This window comes from Amia ocellicauda, chromosome 8 (genome assembly GCF_036373705.1).
Source record: "Amia ocellicauda isolate fAmiCal2 chromosome 8, fAmiCal2.hap1, whole genome shotgun sequence".
NCBI classification, from domain to species: domain Eukaryota; kingdom Metazoa; phylum Chordata; class Actinopteri; order Amiiformes; family Amiidae; genus Amia; species Amia ocellicauda.
In genome coordinates, this window is record NC_089857.1 from 21,088,916 (window position 1) to 21,115,331 (window position 26,416).

Sequence of the window (26,416 nt, forward strand, 5' to 3'; positions counted from 1 at the left end):
ATTAAGAATGGTGGAGTTCTATATACATTTATTTATATTGTTTCAGTTCACGTACCAGCAGGTGGTTTTAAAGAAAATAGGACACGTTTTCTCTTGACCAGTACATTGTTGGGTCTCACTGTTTCTGGCGCAGGAGGTTCACTGCAGTCGGTAGTGGCCCTGTATGGCAGCTGAAACTAGGCTATTACATTAGTCAAAGCTGTCAGTTTGAGTAACAATGACAAAAGGGATGTATAACAAATCCCAAACACAGGGAATATAGGCCTATGGGAAGCTCTGGCATTCTCCAAATCCCAAACCTATGTAGTTTCATATTAGCCCAGACTACTTAATTTCACAGTGTTACATAAAGGACAATTTTTAATGAATAAACTTGGAAAAATCAGTAAATCTAAAGTAATAAAACTTAACATCTAATATCCGGTGTAGTGACTAACTGAATGACTCACTCAGGCTGTTGCAAAAATTAAGGACCTTTCAGTTAATTTCGGGGGCTGTAGATTCATGTTCCTCCTGAAAATGCTCTTATAAAAGCATCTTAATATGAAGGCCTCACATGCGATTAGTAAGAAAGCAATATAGCGAGGCAAAATACAAATGTGATCGTGACACGGTTGATGTAAGTTCTCCTTGAATAGGAAAACTAATTTATTCAAGTCAAGAAACAAGTCAAGTTTTAGAATTCAGACACAGTCACAGTCTTCATCAATGTATAAACAATGGAAAGCAATGACAGAAAATGGTTATCATTTTCAATTACTTTTAATAAAAGATTAAGGTTTAACAATCTTTTCAAATGAAAAGAAATCCAAGAAGAAGAAAAACACAAAAGCTGTTTATAGTTAGAATCCTGTAAGATGCATTTCAGGATCTGAAGTAAAGCTACCAAAGATACAGCATGATTGTGCAATGCTTCGATTAAATTGCAATTGAACATGAAGTTTGAAGGGTCTCTCAGATTGATTCTCTCAAATTATAGCTCCTTCTGTCATAAAATGAGCTGTGCTAAGAGGAATAAATGATACTGGGAGAAATGGAAAATGCCCACACAATTAGAAAGGCAATTTTTTTTTTAAAAAGGCCTTATGATATTTGTTTTAATCTCTTAACATACAATTGTACTACTCCAAACAAACTTCCTCCTTTTAATGTCTTTATGGCCTGTGTAACTGGATGGAAGTGTCGTTTCAGTTTTGTTTCTGTGATTTAACTTAAAAGTGCTGTGCAGCAACAATTGAAATCTCTATTAATCAGTATTTAACCATCCATAAAACTAAATTTCTTGCCGTTTCCGACATGCATCAGGGCAAGATTTCATAACAGGCAGATAAAAGCAAAACACTGTATATTTTACGATTAGATAATATTCAACTTCCAATTGATGGGTTGATTGTATAATCATAGGTTGAAATAAAACCCTGCATATTGCACTTAGAATAATCACAAATTGTAAGACGTCTGATAGAGGTAAATATTTAAAGCCAGATTAAAATTTGACCTACAGAAACCAAAAATGTCCATTTACCATCTTAAAAATGGTCACAAAATCCAAGTCTGAAGTCTTTATCTTGTTTCACTTCTACAGCAAACATAAATCACCATTCAGATAAGCTTTCATCAGATTGCCTGATAATTTATGCAACACAACTGCCGCCGCATATAATTAGCACAAATATAAATCCACCCGGTGGACATTTCTAAAACTCCATAAATCTTTTCTCTGATACAATCATCAGTAAGAGGTAATTAAACATACAATATTAACACTGATACCTCATTTTGTTGCAATCCGGATATAAAGCTCTTCATCATGAACAAACTGCATCGCTGTTTAAAATCTCACTAAGAATGATAAGGGTTTTCTTAAAGCAACAAATGATTCCCCAACGCAGCTCTCTTCTCAATCGATATGCTGTATGTTTCTACAGACACAGACTTGTGTTGCCAGCTGGGTTAGGCTGGACTCGTGGAGTACTGCTGGAGTAAAGTGGAATGGCACGCGTTACAGACTTGCACAGGGTTGATTGAAGAGGGTAACGGAAGCTCGTTTGTTAGACAATCCTCACAGAAGATTTCTTTGCAGTTCTTACACAATTTCTACAAAGAAATAACATCAAATTAGAACAAATTTCAATTTGTACAAGTTACATTGTTTATAATAATATGTAACATTTGCAAAGCACCTTCCTAAATTGATTACTTGGCAAGTTTCAACCATCTGATTTTTGCTCATGCTTTGTAGCTCCTTTAACTCTCAGACTCATATGTGAGATAAGTTCAATTAGCCATGAATCAAAAACTGACATTCTTAATGTTGTGTCATGCTTTTTGAGCAATATCATTTTATTTTTATTTTTTACAGTTTTAGGTTGACTATGACCCCATGCATTAAAAAGTGTACTGTTTGTGTGTACCTTAGACCTGGTTAAGGACTGTTCCTCCTCACACAGTCTGCAGATCGACGGCTCGCTGTTCACAATCAAATTCTGATCATGGAAAAGTACAGAGTTAATAAACAGATTAACAAGAAATAAACCTGAAGTAATCATTAAATTCAAGGAGAAACCCATTGTGGGTAATATGCTTAACATGCTTAAAAATATCTAGCAATTCATTTCTTAAATAAAAGTGTGGTGGGGATTTAAACCGATTGCAAATACACTCCAGGGTCAGCGAACCGAGTGATTTAAACAGTCAGTAAGTAAACAAAGGACCGAGACTAAACGATCTATGAGAAACACGGCTCCTGGTAGATTAGTAAAACGGTTCCTTACCTGTTCTTTATCAGTTTTTGACAGTGACCTAAAGCACAAAAACAAATAAATATGGGTTAGGTACAGATCTGTAAGCAAACAAAAGTGAGATAAAATGAAAAATGTAAACAGTTGAAGACAACCTTTGGAATCAGATGCCATGCATTTCTTTTTGATCTGAACAGATTAATACAATCTGCATTTATCTTTAGTATAAATCACAAACAACCACTACTTACATGTCAGAGTTGATGTTTTCCTTTTCATCCAAGACAATTTTTAATTTACAATTTTCTTCTTTAACTGCCTGCAGCTCCTGAGAAAAAAAAAAAAAAGAGGCCTTTGCAATTTGCATTTTATTATTATCAACTACCAACCACATCAGATGTCTTTTAAAATCATGTTGTACTGTGTCAGGCTTCTGAAATTCACAACAGCACTCAGTAACTAACAGATGCGTTTGGAATTAATCATCTTGATCTTTATTAATTTCCACGTTCACTTTGATCAGTGCTAATAACAGAGTTCAAGGACTCCTCTAAAAGGATAATGGTTCATTCCTGCTTCTGCCTTCACAGATCAGTCATTGCTTTTCAACATTGTAAAAGCTGTTCTTTTTTCCCCCTTTCTTTGGCTCTCACCTTTTTAATATCGTCCATCTGCTGCCTGAAGTCATTCTGTGGCGGAGGGGGTTTCTTATCCCCGGTTGTGCTATCGATATGATGGCTGCTCTTTCGCTCCCTCTCCTTCTTCAGTTCTTGCTCCAAGTAGTATCTGCAGAAAGTACAGGCACACACTGAAACCAGGGTACATGTTTCCGTTGTTTAATATGATAATCTGATGGCTTTAATTAAACAACTGCTTGTGAGTTCTATTCATTTGATGGTTGTTTCAGTAAGTAAGTGATATAGAACAACAGGAGGGCTAGAGTACCATTTCTAATTTTCAGTCACTGCTGTGAAAATAAAGTCTACCTACCATGGTAAACAAATTATCCAGTACTCACTGAATTCAGATTTTTTCCTTCCAGCTTTTTTTATAGTGATGCTGCAACTGGTATCAAACAATACGAGTATGATTGAAGAGTAGAATGGTGTCCATCCAGGAGTAGGTTCAAAAGAAAACAACTTCAACCTCAAGTCATTTTTTTGTTCAAGATCTTTCCTAAGTGACATACTGAAAGGAAATCCTCTCGAAGATTTATTAAATACTTCTTGAGATTGAGACTTTGGTGATGTTCAACTCATCCCGGTCTTGGAACATTTAAGAAAAGATTCTTCTAAATTGGTATAATGAAATCCTCTGTCCTTCACTTAACCTACAACTTACATCTGATTAGAAGTGACCGGTGCCTTCCTCAGAACAAAAAAGGTCTACTACAGGATGTGGACTTGATATGATCGTCTGCCTTCAAGGGGCGTTGTCATATCCTTCATACTATGAAGAGTACATCAGTCTATACAGCTGCCAAACGTAGCAATGGTTTTGGACACTGATGTTCCCGGATTGAAAAGAGAGCACGGTTACATAAAGTGAATATAAAGATGGAGGCTGAAGGATGAGAAACCGCCAATCCGCCTCCTTTCCACACTGTCGGCTGAAAAGGAGGAAAAATGCCACCAACCTCTGTTTCTTCGACTGGTCTAACTCGAGCTGTAGGCCCTCGATCTTGTCCCCAAACTCCTGCTTGAACAGCCGGTTGGCCTCTTCCGCTAAGTCACGATCCCTCTCGGCCTGACGTGATCTGGATTTGAGCCACATGAACTTGTGGTAAAAAACAAAAGCCATGGTGGGGAGGAAGATCCATTTTAACCAAAAAAAAAAAGGACCCAAATGATAGTCACAAAAGAGGGCAGGGAATGAAAGGGATGAAGGGATCTTTGCAAAGAAGGTGAACCAGGCAGAATTTCTTTTTTTCTTTTTTATTTTGTTATGCTATTTGTTATTTATTTTTTTACTACAGTTTACACCTATGTTAGATCAACATACATTTCCACTTTTTCCCATATGCTGTAAATACATAAATCAGCCCAACCATTACTTTCATACAAACAAAAACCTTACATATTGATTTGGATTGTTTAAGGTACGTACTCAACTGTCGGATTTATGTGTATTAATATTTAAATGTTGCTCCTCTTGCTCATCCTACTGATGCTATCGGTTAAAAATGCAATTCAGCCACATGATTCTTCAGCACAAGTAAGGGATGTGTGCCACATCCACCTAATGCAAATCATATCTTCAGGAGTTCAAGAACAGATTAAAAATCTCTACTGATATTAATGCTTCAAAGTAATGAGAACTTGCCCTTTCCAACAGTATCACACATACCAATGATCCAATTCTTATAAGCAGCAGTCTCTACATTTGAAATTGGTTAAAATTATTTGCTACTAGGAAAGAGGACAAAATAGTTGCAAGCCATCTGGTAATAACTGGTAACTGTACATGTCTTTTCAAATAATAATAATAAAAAATAGAAGCGCATTGAAAACTAAAATGTATTCGAAATGTCCTCAAATTAAAAAGCATTACACCATTTGCTGGCGTCGATCAGCATCATACAGTCTATGACTCACTGTAGCTGACATGTTTCAAACTCAAAAGTTAAAACGGGTCTTTTCAGGTCATACGCTCGGTTTTCTGGCCCACAGACACACACAGCCTGCCCATAAATGGACAAGCTACCAGTGTTTTGCCATTGGAAAACATTTGGAATATATATTCCTACAAACTGGTCTCAAAGGTAAGGATATTTGGTCAGTCTTCCGTGTTTTATATTCGTTGTTCTGCTCACTGATGCAAAACTTTCCCAAATGGTTTTTGAACCCTAAGTCCACTGCCAGACATTTCACATTGGGGATTGCTTTACAATAAGCCTATCAGGGAAGGTCACACACATCGCAGCAGACATAAAATGCAGTTTGGAGATGCTTCCCATTCTGCACTGCGCTTGAAAGAAATCTGACATTATAAAAGGGAAGGGACATGTGGAGACAAGAGGGGAGTTAATCCCAGGTTAAAACTCTTTACTGAATAAGGAAATCCTTGCTATTTCTGGAGCCTTCATTTCCCATTGTGTTTACCCTGAAACTGATAACAGTGCTCTGCTCACAACTGAAGGGAAAAAAAACAGGGATTGGTTTAGTTGCCACCTTATCGTTAAAGCATAGGCTAGGAAACAGTATCTAAGAAGATGACTCTAGGAAAAGTATTTTACAGTTCATAAGAAAAGGAAGAATTACCACCCATGTTTAACCTTGAGATTATTATCCTATTTCTGTCATATCTATATTACACAGGGATTTATAATCAGAGTCAGTATCAGATCTGCTGTGAAATAATTCCTTCCACCCCCTCCTGCCCCCCACCCACCCCCATCCACACACACACGCGCGCGCGCGCGCAGATTTCGGCCTAATGCGGTTTCTGGATGAGTTTGCCTGCTGCAGAATTTAGGTTTCTGGCCTGTTTCACCATATCTTTTTCGCTTATTAGAAAACATAAAAGAACCAAGCAGTGGACAGAATGAAAATGAAGTGATGAAACAAAATAATAATGGGACAGAACAGGAGAAAGGTTGTTATTACAGTAGAGGAGAACCGCCGAGTCCTGCAGTATTGGGAACTCTAAATAAGACAGGATTTCACAAGCGCTTCGGCAGAAAGGATAAGGTGAAATAACACGTCCATTTAAGACATCCTGCTTGTTCTTGGGGAACAAGGGCCACACATTCATACAATACACTTGGTTGTTTGAGCATTTAACAACAAATAAGGTATGCAATGTGTCAGGTGCTTTTGCTGCCTCACACACAGCAGTGGGAAAGGTGGGGGGACATCTTAAATTGTCAGCTCAGGCAGACAGTGGGTCCAACAATATAATCCCACACTTATCAAACCCATGTTAAAGCCCCAGATGTGATACATTCTTACCTTTGCTCCAGCTGTTTAATGGTTCCAGCCATCTGGTTGGTTTTCTCTTCTAAGCGGCTGACAATCTCGGTCTTCTGTTTAAGAGCACCCTCAGAGCTCTGGGTTTAAGACAAAAATAAAAACACCTATAGTTCCGGACAAAGCTCTAGAAATAATTAGATCTCCATTATAGACACAGATGCAAAATAATACAAATCTAGGAGGCTGGGCAGAACATAAACTTTCCATTAAAAGAGGAGGTCAGAATGCTCAGAGAACACTTATTATTTTCCCAAGTGTATAGATTACAACACATTTAGTCCTAGTTTAACAAACCATATCTTTAAATTGAACAAATGTATCTAAATTAATTATATTTGTGTTATTAGTTTTATTTTTCAAATCCTAATTTTACATGAAAAAGTGATTTACAGCGGTTATATCTGTACAGATCTCCTGTACAGTACCTGGGACTTGTGAGAAAGTTCATGATTGAGTGTCCTCAGGTCATCCAGTTGCTGTCTCAGAGCCACCAGCGCATCCTGCTTTTCACAGATGTCTTTCTCCAGCATCTTCATTGACAGCTCCATCTCCTGCTTCATGCCAATCTGCACTTCCAGCTCCCTCTCCACATCCTAATGAACACAAACCCCTTCAACTCAAAGACCCCCTGAAACCCAGTTCAATGTTCACAGAATTCAACCCCTACGTTATTTCTGATGCATATCATCCCAGAATGAGTTTGAGTCTGGATCCTAGACAGCTTGTGCATAAGTGAAATGTGTCTACAGGTTTTGTCTTTGATTATAAATTGTCATTATTTGAAGGGTATTGTATGTTGCAAGCTTTAATGACCAATATTTTGAACTGCACTCATGTTGCATTAAGTTGCATTTCTTCCATCTACTTTAAACAAAACCAATCTGAACACAGCAGAATCTGAACAGTAAACCTGTGAGGCAATGCATGCAGGTGCAATAGAAACACGAGACAAGATGGTAAAAAGGTAGACAAGCAGCGACATACCAGACGGAGCTGCGTCTCTTCCTTGAGTTGTTTGCGTGCTTCACCCAGAACGTGCCCGTCTGCACTCCCGTCCGCCTTTGACGCCTTTGGTTATACAAAATGCAACAGATGTCAACATTAGTATATGGGATCATTGATCACATCATAGATTACATAGTTGTGGACTTCGTTATTTAAAGGAGTTTAGGTCAGGTCTGCAGCAGCGTAATAAGGCGATCATCACAGACGATGTCAGCTCAGATCTGGTCGGCCAAGTCCTCGTTTCAGTCTAGCGTTCTATCAATTATAACAGACATTTGTGCTCCCAGGAGCGCTGAAGCACTAGCAATTGAAGAGCAATGCTCAGAAATGCTCAAAAAACATGTAATGTAGATGTAAAGGGGATTTGTCAGCTATCTATTTTTATATATAAACATTTATAACCCAAGTAAACTAATCCAATGTTAATGGGATACTGTTAAGTTTACTATACAGACACACACCATATGGCTCCAGACAGGATGATTGTTTTTGTTATTTAACAAAAATATTAAAATCAAAAACATTGCAAGACTCCAATACCTTGCGATTTGACTCCAAAAGGTAAGAGCTCTCCTCTTTCACTCGTTCTACTTCTTCTTGTAGGGTTATGATCCTGTTGTTTGCAACTGCAAGCTAAAAAACAAGAAGTAAACAAGACCGTGTTGGACATCTAACGGTAAGTGGCTCAAGTCTGACCAAGTCTTCGACAGTCTGGTCGTTGCCAATCTGACCGATCCAGAGACCTAGGTATCCGGCAAGTCTTGGCAATGTATTATTTTGTGGGATTTATTAAAATCATGCAATTGAAACGCACTGTAATCTGAAACATTAATTGGATGCGTTCATATTTTTGTATTTTACAAAGGGGAAATGACAAACCTCTTCCGTTAGCTTTGTGTTTGACTTTTCCATTGCGTCAACCTTTGCCTGCAGGTTATTTACTGAAGCACTGTTGATAAGAAAGCAGATTTAAATTTTTTTTTTTTTTAAAGCTACGAATAGCCTTTTACTGGAAACTCCATTGAAGAATTACCTTCTAAAATAACATTTGTTTTGTTTTCACTTGTGAGTGGTAATTTCAATACAATACTGATACCTCAAGTGTCTGTTAAGTTCTTCAACATAATTCTTCTGGTCAAGAATCGCTGTAATCTGTCCATCACTAAAACAGAAGGAATAAAGCAAAATTAGCATACTTTTGAGGGATTTCAAATAGCAGAATAGCTCAGAAATACACAATTAAAAAGCTTAAGCAATACAGTGAAACTGTACATAACCATAAATAAAAGATATACAATACCCTTCTGTGCTCTTGCTGCTGTGACCTCCATCCTTTAGGTACATGGAAAAATCTATGACATTAACCTGCAGAGGGTTAACAAAGAGAAAGTCTCAGAATCAGTAATTTGACAGAAGACCGACGTTGTGGTCATAACATTATGCATCAAAACACCATCTCTTTTTCTGTTAATGTGAAAAAACTGAGCAGTCTGTGCTACTTTTAAAAATTTGATATCAAAATAATTGAATTATATGTACATTTCAGGATCAGACCTATATGTGGTAAATATTAAGAAACAAATTACCCAAAGTTTGGTCATTTGTATTGTTTTTATATGTTTAATCACATGCCCTTTATACACATTTGTCCCAATTATGACCAAAGTACAGGGTGTCCCTTCAGCTATACTAATGGAAGGAGAAGACTAATTTAGTAGTACCACAATTAATAAAGTATACTCATATTCCCCACATGTATACTTAACACAAATTGTCATCAACTATTAGTAAAAACACTTCATATCCTGCATATTGTACAGACCCTACACAATTGATTTCCTATACAATACCAACCTTATGTTCCTCATTCTAATTAATATTAATAATATATCCCACCACTGGCAGTATAATAGATATTAACAATGAAAAATATGCGCTTTCTTTCTAGTTCCCCCTTATATGAACCCTGGACTCAAATCTGCAGAAGAGTAATGGTACAAACGGCACCTGAGAATCCAGGTCCTCTCCCTTCATGCATAGGTTAGCGTCGATGACATTCAGCCCCACTAACAGCCCAGCGATCACAGCTCCTTCCTCCTCCATCATCAGTGCATTGGGCTCATAGAATTCACTGAAAGGAAAGATGAAAACTGGTACCCAGATCACTGCAAACTAACCGAAGCAGTGGCATGGAAAGACATGAAGGCATTTGCATTCTCACAGCCTCTAATGCAAATAACGAGTTTCTCATTTACCTGAGCAGGTCCTTCCTGTTGATTAATGTCTTCATATAATCCGAGAGTTTTTTCTGCATTAAAGCCAGACGAAGCCAGGCTCTCCCTCTACCAATAGGGGTCCTTCAAAATTAAAAACATACAGCACAGGGTTCAGCACAATTACATTATATGCAGAATGATTTACAGTGCGTTCTCTCAGCCCCACTGTATCTTACTACTTCTCCCCCTGGTTCTCTCAACCTACAAATCCTGAAATCTTGAAATTGCCCCCTTCATCTGCAGAGGGATACAGTGAGGAAAAAAGTATTTGATCCCCTGCTGATTTTGTACGTTTGCCCACTGACAAAGACATGATCAGTCTATAATTTTAATGGTAGGTGTATTTTAACAGTGAGAGACAGAGTAACAACAAAAAAATCCAGAAAAACACATTTCAAAAAAGTTATAAATTGATTTGCCTGTTAATGAGGGAAATAAGTATTTGACCCCTTCGACTTAGTACTTGGTGGCAAAACCCTTGTTGGCAATCACAGAGGTCAGACGTTTCTTGTAGTTGGCCACCAGGTTTGCACACATCTCATGGGGGATTTTGTCCCACTCTTCTTTGCAGATCCTCTCCAAGTCATTAAGGTTTCGAGGCTGACGTTCGGCAACTCGAACTTTCAGCTCCCTCCACAGATTTTCTATGGGATTAAGGTCTGGAGACTGGCTAGGCCACTCCAGGACCTTAATGTGCTTCTTCTTGAGCCACTCCTTTGTTGCCTTGGCTGTGTGTTTTGGGTCATTGTCATGCTGGAATACCCATCCACGACCCATTTTCAATGCCCTGGCTGAGGGAAGGAGGTTCTCACCCAAGATTTAACGGTACATGGCCCCGTCCATCGTCCCTTTGATGCAGTGCAGTTGTCCTGTCCCCTTAGCAGAAAAACACCCCCAAAGCATAATGTTTCCACCTCCGTGTTTAACGGTGGGGATGGTGTTCTTGGGGTCATAGGCAGCATTCCTCCTCCTCCAAACACGGCGAGTTGAGTTGATGCCAAAGAGCTCGATTTTGGTCTCATCTGACCACAACACTTTCACCCAGTTCTCCTCTGAATCTTTCAGATGTTGGCAAACTTCAGACGGGCCTGTACATGTGCTTTCTTGAGCAGGGGGACCTTGCGGGCGCTGCAGGATTTCAGTCCTTCACGGCATAGTGCGTTACCAATTGTTTTCTTGGTGACTATGGTCCCAGCTGCCTTGAGATCATTAACAAGATCCTCCCGTGTAGTTCTGGGCCGATTCCTCACCGTTCTCATGATCATTGAAACTCCACAAAGTGAGATCTTGCATGGAGCCCCAGACCGAGGGAGACTGACAGTTATTTTGGGTTTCTTCCATTTGCGAATAATCGCACCAACTGTTGTCACCTTCTCACCAAGCTGCTTGGCGATGGTCTTGTAGCCCATTCCAGCCTTGTGTAGGTCTGCAATCTTGTCCCTGACATCCTTAGACAGCTCTTTGGTCTTGGCCATGGTGGAGAGTTTGGAATCTGATTGATTGATTGCTTCTGTGGACAGGTGTCTTTTATACAGGTAACGAGCTGAGATTAGGAGCACTCCCTTTAAGAGAGTGCTCCTAATCTCAGCTCGTTAGCTGTATAAAAGACACCTGGGAGCCAGAAATCTTGCTGATTGATAGGGGATCAAATACTTATTTCCCTCATTAACATACAAAATCAATTTATAACTTTTTTGAAATGCGTTTTTCTGGATTTTTTTGCTGTTATTCTGTCTCTCACTGTTAAAATACACCTACCATTAAAATTATAGACTGATCATTTCTTTGTCAGTGGGCAAACGTACAAAATCAGCAGGGGATCAAATACTTTTTCCCCTCACTGTATATTGTTGGTGTAAAGGTACATCTTGACCAGAAATTGACTAAATGTGGCCAGCATGTGCATTGTAATTATATGCAGAGGTGTAGGAGGAATAGTCAGTTCTATAATAACGTTTGTAATGTTTACTTGAGTCCAGGCAGGTCCTTCACACTGGCCGTGATTTCTCCTGCTTCAGGGGTCAACTTTTCCACCAACTCCAAGGGCCCCCAGAAGGATTTATTCTGTCCAAGGAAAGTCTTCTTTGCTATGATACAAATAAGATTAATTATTGGAAAATGCATTCAGAGATATAGTACCTTACATAGATAAACAATTAATACATTTAAAACACATAATTTTTGAGGTTGGTCTTCCTTCTGAAATTATATGGTTAAAGTAAGTATCCTTCACTGGTTCTGAATGGGTATTGTTAGAAACACAAATTCAGCCAAATCAAGCAACAAAATGAATTGCATTTAAATTTACCTTCCCCTTAGACAGAACATTCATCAATGTACAAGTTTTTAGTATTTTGAAAAACCTGGCAAAATAATGCCTTCCATATGAATGCCCACTCAAAACATTGTGTGGAACACATTTACTTCTTTCTTGGTGGCCAGCTTAATTTCTGCAATTCTCAATGTTCTCAAATGTGTGGCAATTTAAAAGTATTCAGCATCCATAACACCACAGATGGAATAACCGTGAAGAAAAACGAATGCAGAAGGGAATATTAATATAAAAAAAGCATGAAATAAGGCCAGTCCTTTCAATTCAACATAGAAAGAAAAATAAGAAAAGAAAGTATACTCAAATTAAAATCTATTTCCTAGGATTGGTAACAAAATAACTTACTTTTTAGTCCATGTTTTAGACAGTGCTCCATCACAACAAAGAACTGCTGCAGAGGAGCATAGTCCGAGTCCAGCGTCCTTCCTAGGTTCAGCGCAGACTCGATCAGGCCCTTTATACTTAACTTGGCCATGTTCATGAGGTTCAGCCTTTCAATCGCGATGGGATCCTTGGGATCTAAACAGAGTTGGGAATATTGTTATACATTATACACTACCATAATGTACCCTTCGCATTTCAACCTTTTTAATTTTAATTGATATGAACCAAAGAAGAAAAAACAAGGTCACTTAATCAACAGCCCATTGAGGAATCAATGTAAAGCATGTACCTTTAAGAAAATAATAAGGCAGACCAAAGCAACAAGTTTAAGCATTACTTCATGATCATGCAGAAACTGTCAAAGGCAAAAAGGTTAATGAGCATGGAAAAAAATAAAACATGCCTCCAATGAAAACAATGTCAGTTGAAAGCTAAATATTAGCAGTATTGTCAAGACAAGATGGCCCCTTGGGAACAGAGTATGACAAGGCACAATTTTCCAAAAGATCCATTTCAGATGCATACTGCAGAGGCAAACATCAGATATCCCTCTAGTGAATTAAACCAACTCGTACATCAGAAACACGTATTTCAGCATGACTGAAAGCAGTTAATTACACTACTTTTATACCACAGACAAAAACTATATGGCAATTGTGGTAACAAACTATATGCCGATTGACTACTCTGCATACAAAAAGTGCAGGCTTTATAAGTGGTTGTTTCACAGAGAAACTGCCCGGTGGTACAGGCAAGCACTGACGGATTAAGGTCATGGTAAGAGACTTCATATTAAAGATTCTCCAAACATTTTCAAACTCTGCTTCAACGACAACATTTGTGATCACATTTTCCCCATGGATGCTTTCTCAGCAGCGGGTCTATTATGAGGAAATAAGTGCCGACATCAACAGTTTAGCGTGGCCCTGGCCTGGCTGTTCAATAATAGTCTGCCGTTTCCTCAAACACCCGAGAGTAGCAATGAACATTATCTGCAAAATAACAACTTGCATAATTCGTACTTTTGTCAACTTCATCGCTATTATTATAATATACATTATAACATTGAGTGATTTAGGGTCTGTGTTTGACAGCGGCTGTAGTATTATTACTTGAGGAACTTGAGGAAAATGCTCACTTCATGAACCAGTAGCTATGGACATGAATTAAGAGTTTGATTATACAGAGTACAAATTAGATTTCATTGTCTGTGTAAACCTTTACAAGCCATACTTACACAACCAGAGAATCACACCCAATGTTCGCAAGATTTCTGTTGGTCAACATTCAGTAAATCAAAATTATATTAAATAATTAAAATGTAATCTCCCCAGTTGCCAGTCATAAAGGGTACAGATATACATTCAAACATATTTAAAGGTATATATGTATCTTAGTGAACAGTATCATCACTTTTCTGCTTTCACACCTACTCTTTCCTTCCAAGCGAAAAGACAATCACAGCAGCCAGGAAGTCCCTCAATTGGCTACTTGGTTTTATTTTTATTTTTGCAATGTGCTTCCCTACTCACTGGTAATGCCCATGACCCTGCCTTACTAAACCACACCCTCCATTTGTATTATGTATTCAGAACATTTCTGCATCCATCTGGTTCAAAATCAAACATGCGGAAATATGCCTTAAGTGGAAGGCCCAGTAAGTGACTATACTTGCTGCAGAGCGACAGCCTACATATTTAGGTTTTACATATTTTTCCATAACTGACTGCTATGAATTATGTGATGTACCTTTGATGGTGTCTGCTCACTGGAATGGATCACCTCACTGAAATTGGTTAACATAAATGTTATCTGTAGCTGAAGTTGATTTTTCCAACATTAAACCACTTTATGACCGTATTCATTTCCATTATTAAAGAACTGATCGGTCATATTCATGGGATGAGCGATTAATTCCAATTTTACCCTTAGGGGAATGGACTGTGTCAGAGGTCACCTGGTACATGGAGGCTGTTTTGGTGTAGGTCACCGTGAACATCAGCCAGCAGAAATGTGATTTTATGGCGAATGCCTGTCAATCTCAATGTGATAACACATCGCCACAAAGCTGGAAGCATAATACAGAGTTCCAAAGAGAAGGGTTGAAGATATTTCATGTGCTCACTTCTATCTCACAGGACAACTCCGAGATCAACTGAAACTACCTCTTGTAATGCAGAAGTGCAAAAATGTCAGTCGAGGCATCTCACACCAGAGGAAATTAACTATTCTTAAAAATAAAAATAAGTTGACAGATTTCCTTTGAACTGTGTTATTTGATGAAGGCATCATTAATAAATCAGAGGGAGACACCCCGAATGAACCAGAAGATAACTCATATTTCACGGTCAAGGATTCTGCAGAGCACTAAACCGAGGTCTATTGTATAATTAAGCAACTGTGGAAAACAGAAGAATCAATCCATTATTGTACTTTTTTTAGAACATTTTCAAAAGATAAAACTGTTCCACATAAAGCTGATGAACATTACTAGAATTAAAGGTTCCTTGATATTTAAAAAATATTTATACTTGAAAAACAGAATCAAACACTTTTTTGTATGGTTATAATCCTGAAAAGAAAATTGATCTTTTCACAGATATGTTCTAGAATTCATTTGTTAAGCCACTGAAGTCTAAATTAAATTGACATAAACTAGAAGGGGTATTTTTCCTCATTAAACTCATGAAAAAATACATAATAGTACTGTATTTTCCTTTATATAAATGTCACAAAACACCCTGTCATTGCATATGTTGGAAAAAAAGGAGGAGTCTTTGAAAACACTAAAGAGGGTTATCTAGGATTTAAAAGCAATGGACCAGGCACATTGCAGTCTCCATGCAATTCAGCACTTTGTAATAAAGCTGGCTAACACCCCTATGATGAAAGCGCTTGGCACTGAACTCCCATGGACAGCGGAAGCCGAGCTACAGCGTGTGGGATCGAGGAGATCTGCCTCATGAGGGAAATGGAGAAAGACAGTACAAATGCATGAGAGTCATGCAGCCTCATTAAACCCAGGCACATGAGCAGGAGGAACACAAGACTGGATGGCCACTAAAGAGGGTCCTTCTACAGAGCAATATGGCTGCCTGGAGAGAGGGTGTGCTGAAATGGGAGGCGCTGTATAATGATGCTGTGATACGCACCTTCAAACTCATCAAGCATTTGCATTTGCTCCACCAAATCTGTGAAATCCTCCCATGAGTCTTTGCAAAGGGCAATGGAAAGAAACAGAAAAGAAAAAAAGGATAGCGTGTCATGCATACCATGAATTGAGAAAACACTAAAAACCAAGACTGGGGGAGGTGGTGATGCTGGGGACAGTAACAGCACTCCAAAGCCCTTCTACACTTTAAAGTTAAGCAAGAGCACAGTTCATTTGATTGAACCCCTACTTTAAAAAAAAACAAACAGCAAAGCTTATACAGTATGAAGTTATAAAGAGACATTATATAGAGGTACTTATTTTCCAAATGTGTCAAAACATTACGGCTAATAAATATGTATTTGCAAAAGGTGCCATGAAGTTTATATTCACATTTTTACCTTTGACAATTTTTTGATTATATTAGTTCCTATCAAACAAAGTTAAAATAAAATGTCTGGCCAGACCCTATAGATTACAGATGGTTATTAAAACCAAAAATATAATCATTAAAATAATTGGCACCTAGGCCTACATATTGTAGTTATCTTTTGGCTATGCTATAAACTTTTTCAGCATAAGACACTTCTAGTACTGAAGGAGAAAACACAGAAGAAATTTAGGAAATGGGCTAGCTGCCATAAAACAGTGACCTGAAAAGATTACAGCATGGGCAAATTAAATTAATACTATGGTGATGCCACCATAAGTGGAAAAATACATGTCTTATGTCTTATAACTACCCATGTTTGAATCTTGATAATGGAGGACAAAATATCCAGGGGTTACAAGTATTTCCCTCCTGCCTGCAGAGCATTGTGCAATTCTTATGTTTTTGAAGTCTTGTGCCATAGAATTGCAATGTCCTGTTGTAACCCTGATGGTGTGAAATGGTTTGAGATGGGGCTCATCAGGACAATGTACCATAAACCTGAGAGACACCACACAAACCGTTATGCAATAGATTAGACATAAACCAGCACATCAATACCTACAATTTTAAAACATGACTAAAATGTAATGAGGTGTTTTTACTGTTGCCACAGTGCAGAACAACACTGCTTCTGTGGTGGCGATGCTTCAAATTTGTATTTATGCATCCCATGAAAATAGGTCTATCTTTAGTGGGCCGTGTTGATATCAAGGGGAACAAAGGGGAGTACAGCCATGCATCACCATGCTGGAATGAAGCGTGTTCTGCAGCAGGAAAAGCTGCCATTTGACCACAGATCACCACACAATTAAATAAGGCCCTGCTCAGACTTTGACTAGAAAAGATATTTAGAGCCCCTATTGAATTCAGTGGCGATGTGATTTGGCAAGTTCCCTAAATGACACATTACTTCAAACCAGGACTAAAAACCCACTTCCACATCCTACTGATGTATGAATAGCTGCCAGCTCAACCAATAATTCAATTTATTTTGCCCTATGATAGACAGTAGACTCAAATACAAGACCAGAATTGTGTTGTTCTAGTATCTGTTATACAAAAAGCAATGTACGATTAACTTTTAAAATGTCATTTATTAGATACAAATCATACAAAACATGTTATGGAAGGGGAAATCAACCTGGTATCAAGAAGAGAATACAAAAATTAACTTTGAGGAGTGTTGAGTGTTGAGATCGGACATTGATTAGAGGATTGAAATATGATGATTCCACACTACGCTTATAATGTCACCGATTGCTTTGAAGACGATCTTCAAAAGGACCTCGTTGATGAAGGCTTATCTCACAACAGAAACCCATGCGAGTAAGTGCTGAATGGAGTGCAGAGCACAAGGGAACAGAAGGAAGGATAGCCCCCTCACCGAACCTGGGCTGCCACCCCATGCCATTAACAGGAAAATAAATTTTGCTCGAAAATTGTGAAACAGCTTTTGAAATTCTGTACTTGATTGATATCAGGTTGTCTCATGGACCCATTTCTTACTTTGGCATGGAAAATAAAATCAGCTGTTGTAGATTGCAGACTTTCCTTAATGCATACATATAAACACATACATATACACTGATGATGGTATTGTATTTGTGAAGTCTAAAAGGCATTACGGTGACTATACATTTGCTTCTTTGATTATACTGTAGTGTCACAAGAAAAAAATGTATTACCCCAACATATACATACACTAACCTCTGGTTTTGTGTGCCTACTGTCTCAATCAATAAACATGAGGGGGTGTAGAGGAGAGAGAACAAATACTGGCACACAACACATTAGACTGTGGATAATAAATGTCTCTCCTCCCCAACTACAGATCATGTCTCAACACTCGGTAACCTTTAGCCTTGCAATCAGGAGCAATACCCCTGGGTTTTACAATTTTCATGAGCCTTTCAATAGCAAATCTTTCTTGGAAACTGGGAGCTAAATTAAAGCCTTGACTGGAGAGAGAAAATCACATGGAAGACCCCTCCCCCATTGGCCAGCAGATGCCACAGTCACCTATTTAAAAGTGATTACATGCAGTTTACTTTCAGATCAATAAATCAAAAATATTTTAACACACTAGGAAGGGGGGGCTTAATTGTATTTATTTCTCTAGAAAAACTAACCTCATCTATCCTCCCTCAAAAGCTGTGCAAATGTCTGATAAATAATAAAAGCACTAACACAATTCTTACAATGGCCTTGTTATCGGCACCAGAGCACAGTCTCCAAACCACAATGCATGTTTGCAGGTTCACAGCACTTAGTGCTTTTTCAGGATAGTAATTAAATAGTAAAGCAGCCCAATGGTTATACTGCATGCTATTAGTCATGTTCATCTGTTATCAGTAAGGCCTGTAAGATCAATATTCATATGTATAAATAAAAGTCTGTTGTACATTAATACATGTCAAATACATACACATTATGTAAACTACAGTTAAAACAATTAGTCAGTTCCAGCAGTATGAATGGTATCATTTTGTCTCACATACTGTATATTCAAGATTCATGGCTTTTCATGATCATAGCTATGCATTACGCACAAAAAACTATGCCTGTTCAAGCCAAATAAATGGATGTGGTAACTAGAAAAGTGCTATGCCCTCTAATTGCTATAGTGCACAAAACTAAAGGACACACAGAAAACGTGTACAGCAAGTGTCACTTAAATGTGTTTCTTGTGAAAGATTTAGGTCAGACACAGACAAGGAGGAATTTTGATCCACGCCTAACATTGAAACAGAGAATAATGAACGGTATCCACAAGAATTGTCTCTATGGATAGCTCACTTAAACTAGATCATTTGGTTATGGTTTCATTTTCATTTTTGAAAAGAATTTCCAATTGTTATTCCAACTTAAACAAATGTCACAATGTTAATTCAGCATCCAGGTCTATAGTCTTCATTACCATATGCCCTGGAGACTACATTCTGCTTATTAAGAGGAGTAAACAGAAAAGTAATTACGCCTTGAGCTAAGACAATTTCCTCCATTTAGTCAAACTGAATTTTATGGCAAAGCCTTCAGTAGCTGTTCTGGCAAGGCTGACAGAAGCCAAACAGCAGAACAATTGCATTATAAAAATCATTGTCGGCATCCACAAAATTTTACATCAAACTTTGCGGAAACCGAATGAGCAGATAAATAATAAGTGCAGTCCAAATTCATTTGTGGTTGTGGCCAGAAAAAAAAAAAAAAAAAAACTTAAAGAGGTGTGTTTTCCTCTACTTCAATTATATTAAAAAGCACCCTTTTCACATAGAGCTTGCTGGCAGCTTGACACACCTTTTACAGAAATACGCAATATACGCTGCAAGGGGCTGAAAAGTCTTTCCCACAATTAAACCATCAATAAGCAGACAGTGCAATACCACTGAGATGTACCTGACAGAGACTAGAGACCTATGTTTTCCAGGCTATCCATGACTCTATGAGCCTGTGCAGCGACACACTGACACTGTGCACAACGTACCTTCGTGGGCCGGCTCGGGGTCGGGAGTAAGGGAAATGTCGTTCAGTTCTCGCAGGCAGAGCCATTCTCCATCCACAGAGACCCGAAAGTTGCAAAGGTAAATGGTCTCCCTGGCAGCCTGTGTGATCTTGTCAGTGGTGGGGGTTGGGGCATCGCTCTGAGGCGTCAGATCAGACATGATGACTCAGCTGGTACAACAACAACAACACAAAACCCCACTCTGCCTTATCTGCCTAGTTGCCAAAAACTGGATCAGCCCTGGCTGCAGTCTTTCCAGAAAAAGAAAAAGAAAAGAAAAAAAAAAAAAAAAGGCTCAACACAACCCCAGCAATGCAGCAGGAGTACAATGATGCTGTTCTTTTCTCGTGTGCTGTATCACCCCCCTCTGTCTCCCCACAGATTGAGTGAGAGGAAAAGCTCCCGTCTCTGCAACAAAGCTCTGCACGGCTTTCACTGCGCACTTTGCCTCTCTGAAGCACCGAGCACTAGGATTTAGACAAGCGAAGAAAGCCTACTACTCCAGAAATCACAACCTTCCTCTCGTCTGCTCTGCCTGGTTCATACTAATTGGATTGGCTGTGCGCAGTGCACTGGGTGTAGACCAAAATGGCCGGCTAATAAACTGTATTGAACATCGGGAGTCACGTGAACAGATGGTCTAAGCAAAAACAATTCCCAAGATGCCTCAGTGATGCTGGTGATGCTGATGCAGGAATAGCTCATCCATCTCTCTTGCTTCTCAGCAATCCCTGCCCAGGATGTATTAATTGAAAACCTATGCAGTCTGATGCATCCCACACACCTTTTTAATTTGCAATCTGCACTTGTCATAGATGAAGTTCCTTAAACAGCAGCTGAATTAGGCTACACTTATCCTTAAATCACATTATCTTCATGATTTGACAGGTGTTTCAACATTGGTAAAATACACACTAAGCACCGTCATTAATGAACAGGGCTTCCAACTAATAACATTATTAAAGGATATACAGTGCAACACTCAAAGCAGTGAATGTATAGTGAATAAAAAACAAAATAGATATGCATTTAATTAATACTCCTAATAGATAATAAGGGACTGTAGGTTTAATAATAGATGGCTTGTTTTAATGGTTCGTTTGAACTATTTTCTCTCACAATTAAGGGTTGCATTTGAACACCGACATCACTGACCACAGACACAGCAAAAACATGGTTTAAAAATGGACTCTGTAAGGTTTAGCATAAGAAATCTAGAGGGACATTATTTTCAAAAACATAAATGCCATTTGATGCATAGGGGTATGCATGGTTAAACAAACAGGCCACAGATCAGGACAGACTGAAAACAAAGGCGTATGATCTATCCTGTCCCAATTGGACAAATTTTACAAAATCAACTACATTAAAGAAGTCTGTGATGTACACAGAAGAAAGACTGCTCTCCCTTCCACTTCAGGAATAATCCACATCAGATATGATCTTGCACTAGCAGATGACAGTAGCTACATTTGTACAGAGGCAACAGATCTCTTTACAGATACGGCTGTTTCCAACCATCTGGGTACACGTAACGCCAGATCGTCAGTGCTGGAAGGAACAGAGCCAGTCCGTTCATTTTTAAAATGAGGTACATAAGAAATCAGTTTAACTGAAAATGGCAGAAAAAAATAAACTCAAACTCCATGTTGTCATCTTCAGAGACATTTTACAAAGTAAGATGTCACCAAATATATGGACCAGCAATCTCTTATGACAGCTTTCTTACAAAATGGAGAAGCAGGTAAATAAGCCAAGTCATGATTTGTCACGTTAAGATCCTTTGATCTCTTGGTTATGTGAAGTGCAGTCTGTAAAAGCTAAATGCTCATTGTACCAGACATACAGCTTTTAATTTGAAAGTCAGGTGTTATTTTATTCCAATAAGAGTGGGTAATGCCACTTGATAATTTCAGTTTGGCTCAGCACAGACCTCAGACATAAATCCTTTTTTAATTTAAAGAGCTGTACGGTATTCTTAATTGCCACACAAATCCATATAAGCCTAGGCATTGGTCTAAATGATGCATTTTATGGGAACACTGGTAGGCTATTTCAATTACAACATTATAAAAAGGCATTACCAAGCCAGGTAATGTGACAATGATGTAATGTACAGTTAAACACGTGAGGAACGTCTCTGATCACCAACATGCCTGCAGTTTTACTTACACAACACATTCAATTGACATATGCTCAGTTTGTAAGAGAGTCCAAAAAGTCCTTCAACGGTGGTCATCGGAAAAATGCCCGTCCTCTCTTCCCACATTATTCAGCTTCCCTAATTTATCCCCACAGTGCAAATTATTCAATGTAAACCCTTGAAGCTGCTATTCCAAATTAAGCGTCTCCACCCTCTGAACAGTCACTTTATCTGAAAGTGGAGTAGTAATCATATACAGAAAATCCACAGACAGGGTCCAACAGTCCAATCGGTGTGTCATTATGCCTATCATTATTAATATGACTGTGCCATCAATGTAACCACTTTACAGCAAGAGTCATAATAGCTGCCACCATCTGTCATGTGCAGTGGGGTGGGGGCTTCCAGGGAGCCATGCTTTTCTATACTGAATAATAGATTTCGAATAGTATTTTAACAGTAAATCAAGTGTAGCAACAGTGTAACAGTCTGTCTCTTCCTCCACAAAAGTGATTTATATGTAAACTAACTGATTTGAAGTAAAATCCAATTTCCAACGCTCAGTTTTTACCTTAACATATCAAGAACTACACTTTCAGTAGTTAAATCATGCATGATGGCTGTGGGGGGTTTCATTCTAGGTAGTTCCTCTAATGTGTGGCTACAGCAGGTCTTTCCTGTTACATAAACAGATGAGTCTCTTTCAGTACATGTTTAAGAAATATACAGTACAATAAAGTATTTTAACCCAACATTGTACTAATCCACCTACATGCCTGCTTTGTTTTTGGTTATTTGAGGTGTCAGTTTCAATCGTATGTTCGTAATTACAAATAAAAATGCTTAATGCTATTACCATAAAACAAAAGAACTGTTGTTATTTTGCTTAATAGAGCAGGTATGAAGAAATGCAATTACATAACTACCCGACACAATTGGCATTTAAAAAACAAGACAGCCTGGTTCGTTTCAGGGCATGACTAAAGAGCCAAAGTACATTTTCAGCTAGTACGGACTACTTCATTACCTCATATAGATATTTAAAATAAATCTTTCAAGGACTAAAAAGGAAAATGTATGCAATTAGAAAAGAAAAAAAAGTAGGAAAGTAGGTTAAAATGCAATTCAGATAGGCTCTTCCACGATTAGTGATATTTAATTATAAAACTCATATCCAGTGATGTTGAATTACTTGTTTATTAATCACACGTACGTTTAGAGGTACATTTTGTTAAGATGAATTACCTTTACGGTAGGCAACACTAATTTGCCGTAAAAAAGCACACATGCATGTCCCCTGTAGATTTGACTGGGCGCAGTTTTTTTGCGGTTGGAACTGAATGTATAACTAATTTAAATATATTTATAGTATTAGCAGAAGTGAAAGATCTTGCCAGATGATCATTATCATGCACCCCAAATGACAGTAACGCGGAGATGACTCCCCCACACACACCTGCCATTAGCAATCGACAGCCTATTCAGTTGCAGCATCCAGAAAACAACGAGCAGGAAAAATAAATGTAATTAAAAACACGTACTTCTCTTCTTGGGCTGCTGTATTTCGAGCTCATGCTGCAGGGAAGCGGGAAGTGGGGTCTCTCTCCTCTCCAGCTCTATGTTAACATTACCAGCAGCTGCCAAAGCCTCCTTGAAAAAGATGACGGACGTGGGAGAATACGAGTCTTCTGTGCTGTGTCCCAAATGTCCATTTTTGTGTTGCTGTGGCGAATCCTTCGTGTCCGAGCCGTGATCCCAACTTTGTGAAACTTGTGATTCCCGGACGTGCTCCGCCATCTTCAGCAGCTGCTGGTCATGTGACAGGAGAGCAGAGCCGCTGCCGGATATTCATGGACCTGTGTGTCGGAAGAAAGCGCAGACTGACGCTTATAGGTTACTTTAAACGGGTCATTAAATCATTATTAAAACTAACACCGTTCATTTGCTAAGTTTGTCTGTTTTCTCCTCAAACCTGAACTTCAGAAATGCCGAGTCTCAAATGTGACGTCCCTCGGTGTGTGTTTACCTGCGCTCTGATTGGCTCACAAGCCCCCTTAAAGGCGCAGGAACCTAGGTCGCGTTGCTGTAGCGTAGATTTCAGCAGTTCTGCGCAGATCTGCAGAAATCCAGTGAGCTCATTGGTGGAGCCGCGCAGATCCACGCAGTACTGCGGAAATCTGCGCTACACGAATGTGACCTTAATGTTATATTCGACAGCTGGCTGGATACTTTAATAGACGTGTGTGAGTGTGTTTTTGTAAGTTTCAGCCGGTACAAAAATAATATGACAAGAGGAAACGGTTGAAACATGATAGGGAATTCTGGTGGCCTACTATAATACATAAAAAAAAAACTATTTCGGGATTGTGTTATTCATATATGCCTTCACAAGGTGGCAGCATTGCTTCTGGAATGAAAGACCAGCCGTTCTGTAATCATCCGTAGTTGGACACCATAACAATTGTTGTGTTATAGTTATCTGAATTTAATTTTCAGAAGTAAAACGTATTCCATTACAAAATCTGTAATACAGAACTGTTCCTTGAGGTTCCCTTGTTTTCACTCCACCTCAGATTTTAGCTATTTAATTTAATTGACCCACCATTATTGTGTCAAACAAAAGTCAAACATTCTAGGTCGTATTCAGATATTTCAAAGTTACAGAACAGAATTGCCCATTCTTGAGATGGGAATTCTGAAGGCATGCCTCAGACATTTATCAAAAAGTATGGACAAGGTTATACTGGTTTAGGATCTATCTACCTACCTACCTATCTCTATCTTTATACCCCATGGAGGTTATTTGAACAAAGGAAACAGTGCAGGTTTCTTTTATGCAGACCTCTCATTAACCCTTAAGATCTTAATTTATTTTCCTCTACTCTGCTAATTTAATAATTAGAATGAACCTTTCTTTTTTTTTAAGCAACGGTTCATCAACTGTTTGGTAAATAGAAGGAAAATGGTTAGTTAAGGTTAGTTAAGGTTAGACAGGCTTACCTAAAATCCTAAAAAATATATAATCGAATGCTACCTCTCAATTACTTAAAAATAAAGGTACAACCAATCACCCGATTAATGAAAAATAGTTAAATTAAAAAATACGTCAAAATGTTTCTCTAAATATGTCATAGCTGAAATTTAGACATTTAATGGGGCATAAAAATGTAAAACCCCTTAAACTAAGAGTTTTTAGACCTACTGTGTTACCAGTTGATATCCTCAGGTGAGTGAGACAGGAGGTCTAACTATCGCATCCTCTTCAAACCAGGGTGTTTGTCTCTCTCTCTCTCTCTCTCTCTCTCTCTCTCTCTCTCTCTCTCTCTCTATGTATCTGTTTATTGATAGATATATCTGTTCCAGTTAGTTCAAACCTGATGCTTTTGCAACAATACCATCAGTTAGACAGGGTGAATGGCCTCATTTGTAACAGTTTTAAACCTCTCAAACTTAATGATGCAAACAAAAGCAGCTTTCATACCATTTAGTACCAGCCATTTAGTGAAATTTATTACTATTATTCAATTAAACAGACTATTTTCTAACATCCCAATCCTGTCTACTATTTTTAATTTATTTTTTTAAGTACCAGCTGCAGACTTATTTGCTCAGTAATCTCTGTGATGTTCATGACAGTGGCATTTTGTCAGAACAATTACGCCACAAGACGTTTGTGCAAATGCCAAGAGCATGACCAGGGTCAACTCGGTAGTGTTCTTTGTGAATGTGCTTTTGTGGCCGTTTAATAATTGAAGTGTGTGTTTGTACCTCTTGTGGAATGTTGAGTGGTTTTGACATTTTCAGTTCACAGAGTCATCCAACCAAAATTAGAAATAAATAAATAAATAATGCTCTTGCTCAGGCTAAAAAAGTCTCACAAACCTGATCTCCTTTGACAAACAAAAGACAGGATTTTGACGAGTTTGAGAGAGTCAGGTAAGGTAGAAGTCACTGCGTTGATCACACTCAGGAGTCCTTATTGATACCAGTATGGGAGAGTACCCCTCCAGACAGTCTTTCCTGGCAGTCCCTCCGAATGAAGGATTACATGCAGTTGTATAGAAGTAAAAGATAGGTCTTCACACAGTCTAAATATTATCCTACTGAAGTGATCAAATTAGCATCTGAATATTGCACTTTAGTTCGTTACACACTTTCCCTATTGCTATGTGCATAGCATTACTTCATCACCTACTATTGCTTGCAGGCCCTTTCATATCGCTTAACTATGTGTTTGTCCTTATAACTTTTCCATAGTAAGCCAACTTGCTTGATGAATAGGCTCTTAGAAGAACAGTGCTGCAACTTGTAATATAATGATCACACTTCTCATTCTTTTTAAAACACAATCTTGTGGATAGTTTTTCAACTCACAGACAGTTTTACAATCTTACAGACTTCCTTACTACAAATATTGCCCAACAATATTATGCAAAGAAGAGATACTATTGTGCTGAAAAATACAAAGATCTGAATCACAA

At 38.4% G+C, this 26,416-nt stretch overlaps 1 protein-coding gene across 5 annotated transcripts; it reads right to left on the reverse strand.

Moving 5' to 3' along the window:
* Positions 1-614: 614 nt before the first annotated feature.
* Positions 615-23,953, reverse strand: rufy3 (RUN and FYVE domain containing 3). Of its 5 annotated transcripts, none has more exons than XM_066710639.1 (19): positions 23,908-23,923; positions 23,477-23,791; positions 12,671-12,844; positions 11,963-12,080; positions 9,973-10,074; positions 9,725-9,848; positions 9,018-9,082; positions 8,814-8,879; positions 8,597-8,666; positions 8,258-8,350; positions 7,697-7,780; positions 7,138-7,305; positions 6,692-6,789; positions 4,378-4,497; positions 3,395-3,527; positions 2,993-3,069; positions 2,775-2,802; positions 2,415-2,486; positions 615-2,097 (listed from the first exon to the last, which is right to left on the reverse strand). In XM_066710639.1, the coding sequence occupies exons 2-19, from the start codon at positions 23,730-23,732 to the stop codon at positions 1,954-1,956; spliced, it is 1,992 nt and encodes a 663-aa protein (XP_066566736.1). In that variant the 5' UTR covers positions 23,733-23,791; positions 23,908-23,923; the 3' UTR covers positions 615-1,953. The 5 variants fall into 5 exon arrangements, with proteins under 5 accessions (XP_066566736.1, XP_066566737.1, XP_066566735.1 ...); XM_066710640.1 differs by lacking the exons at positions 23,477-23,791; positions 23,908-23,923 and adding exons at positions 15,862-15,921; positions 19,775-20,378; XM_066710638.1 differs by having other exon boundaries at positions 23,477-23,952.
* Between the last annotated feature and the right edge of the window lie 2,463 nt (positions 23,954-26,416).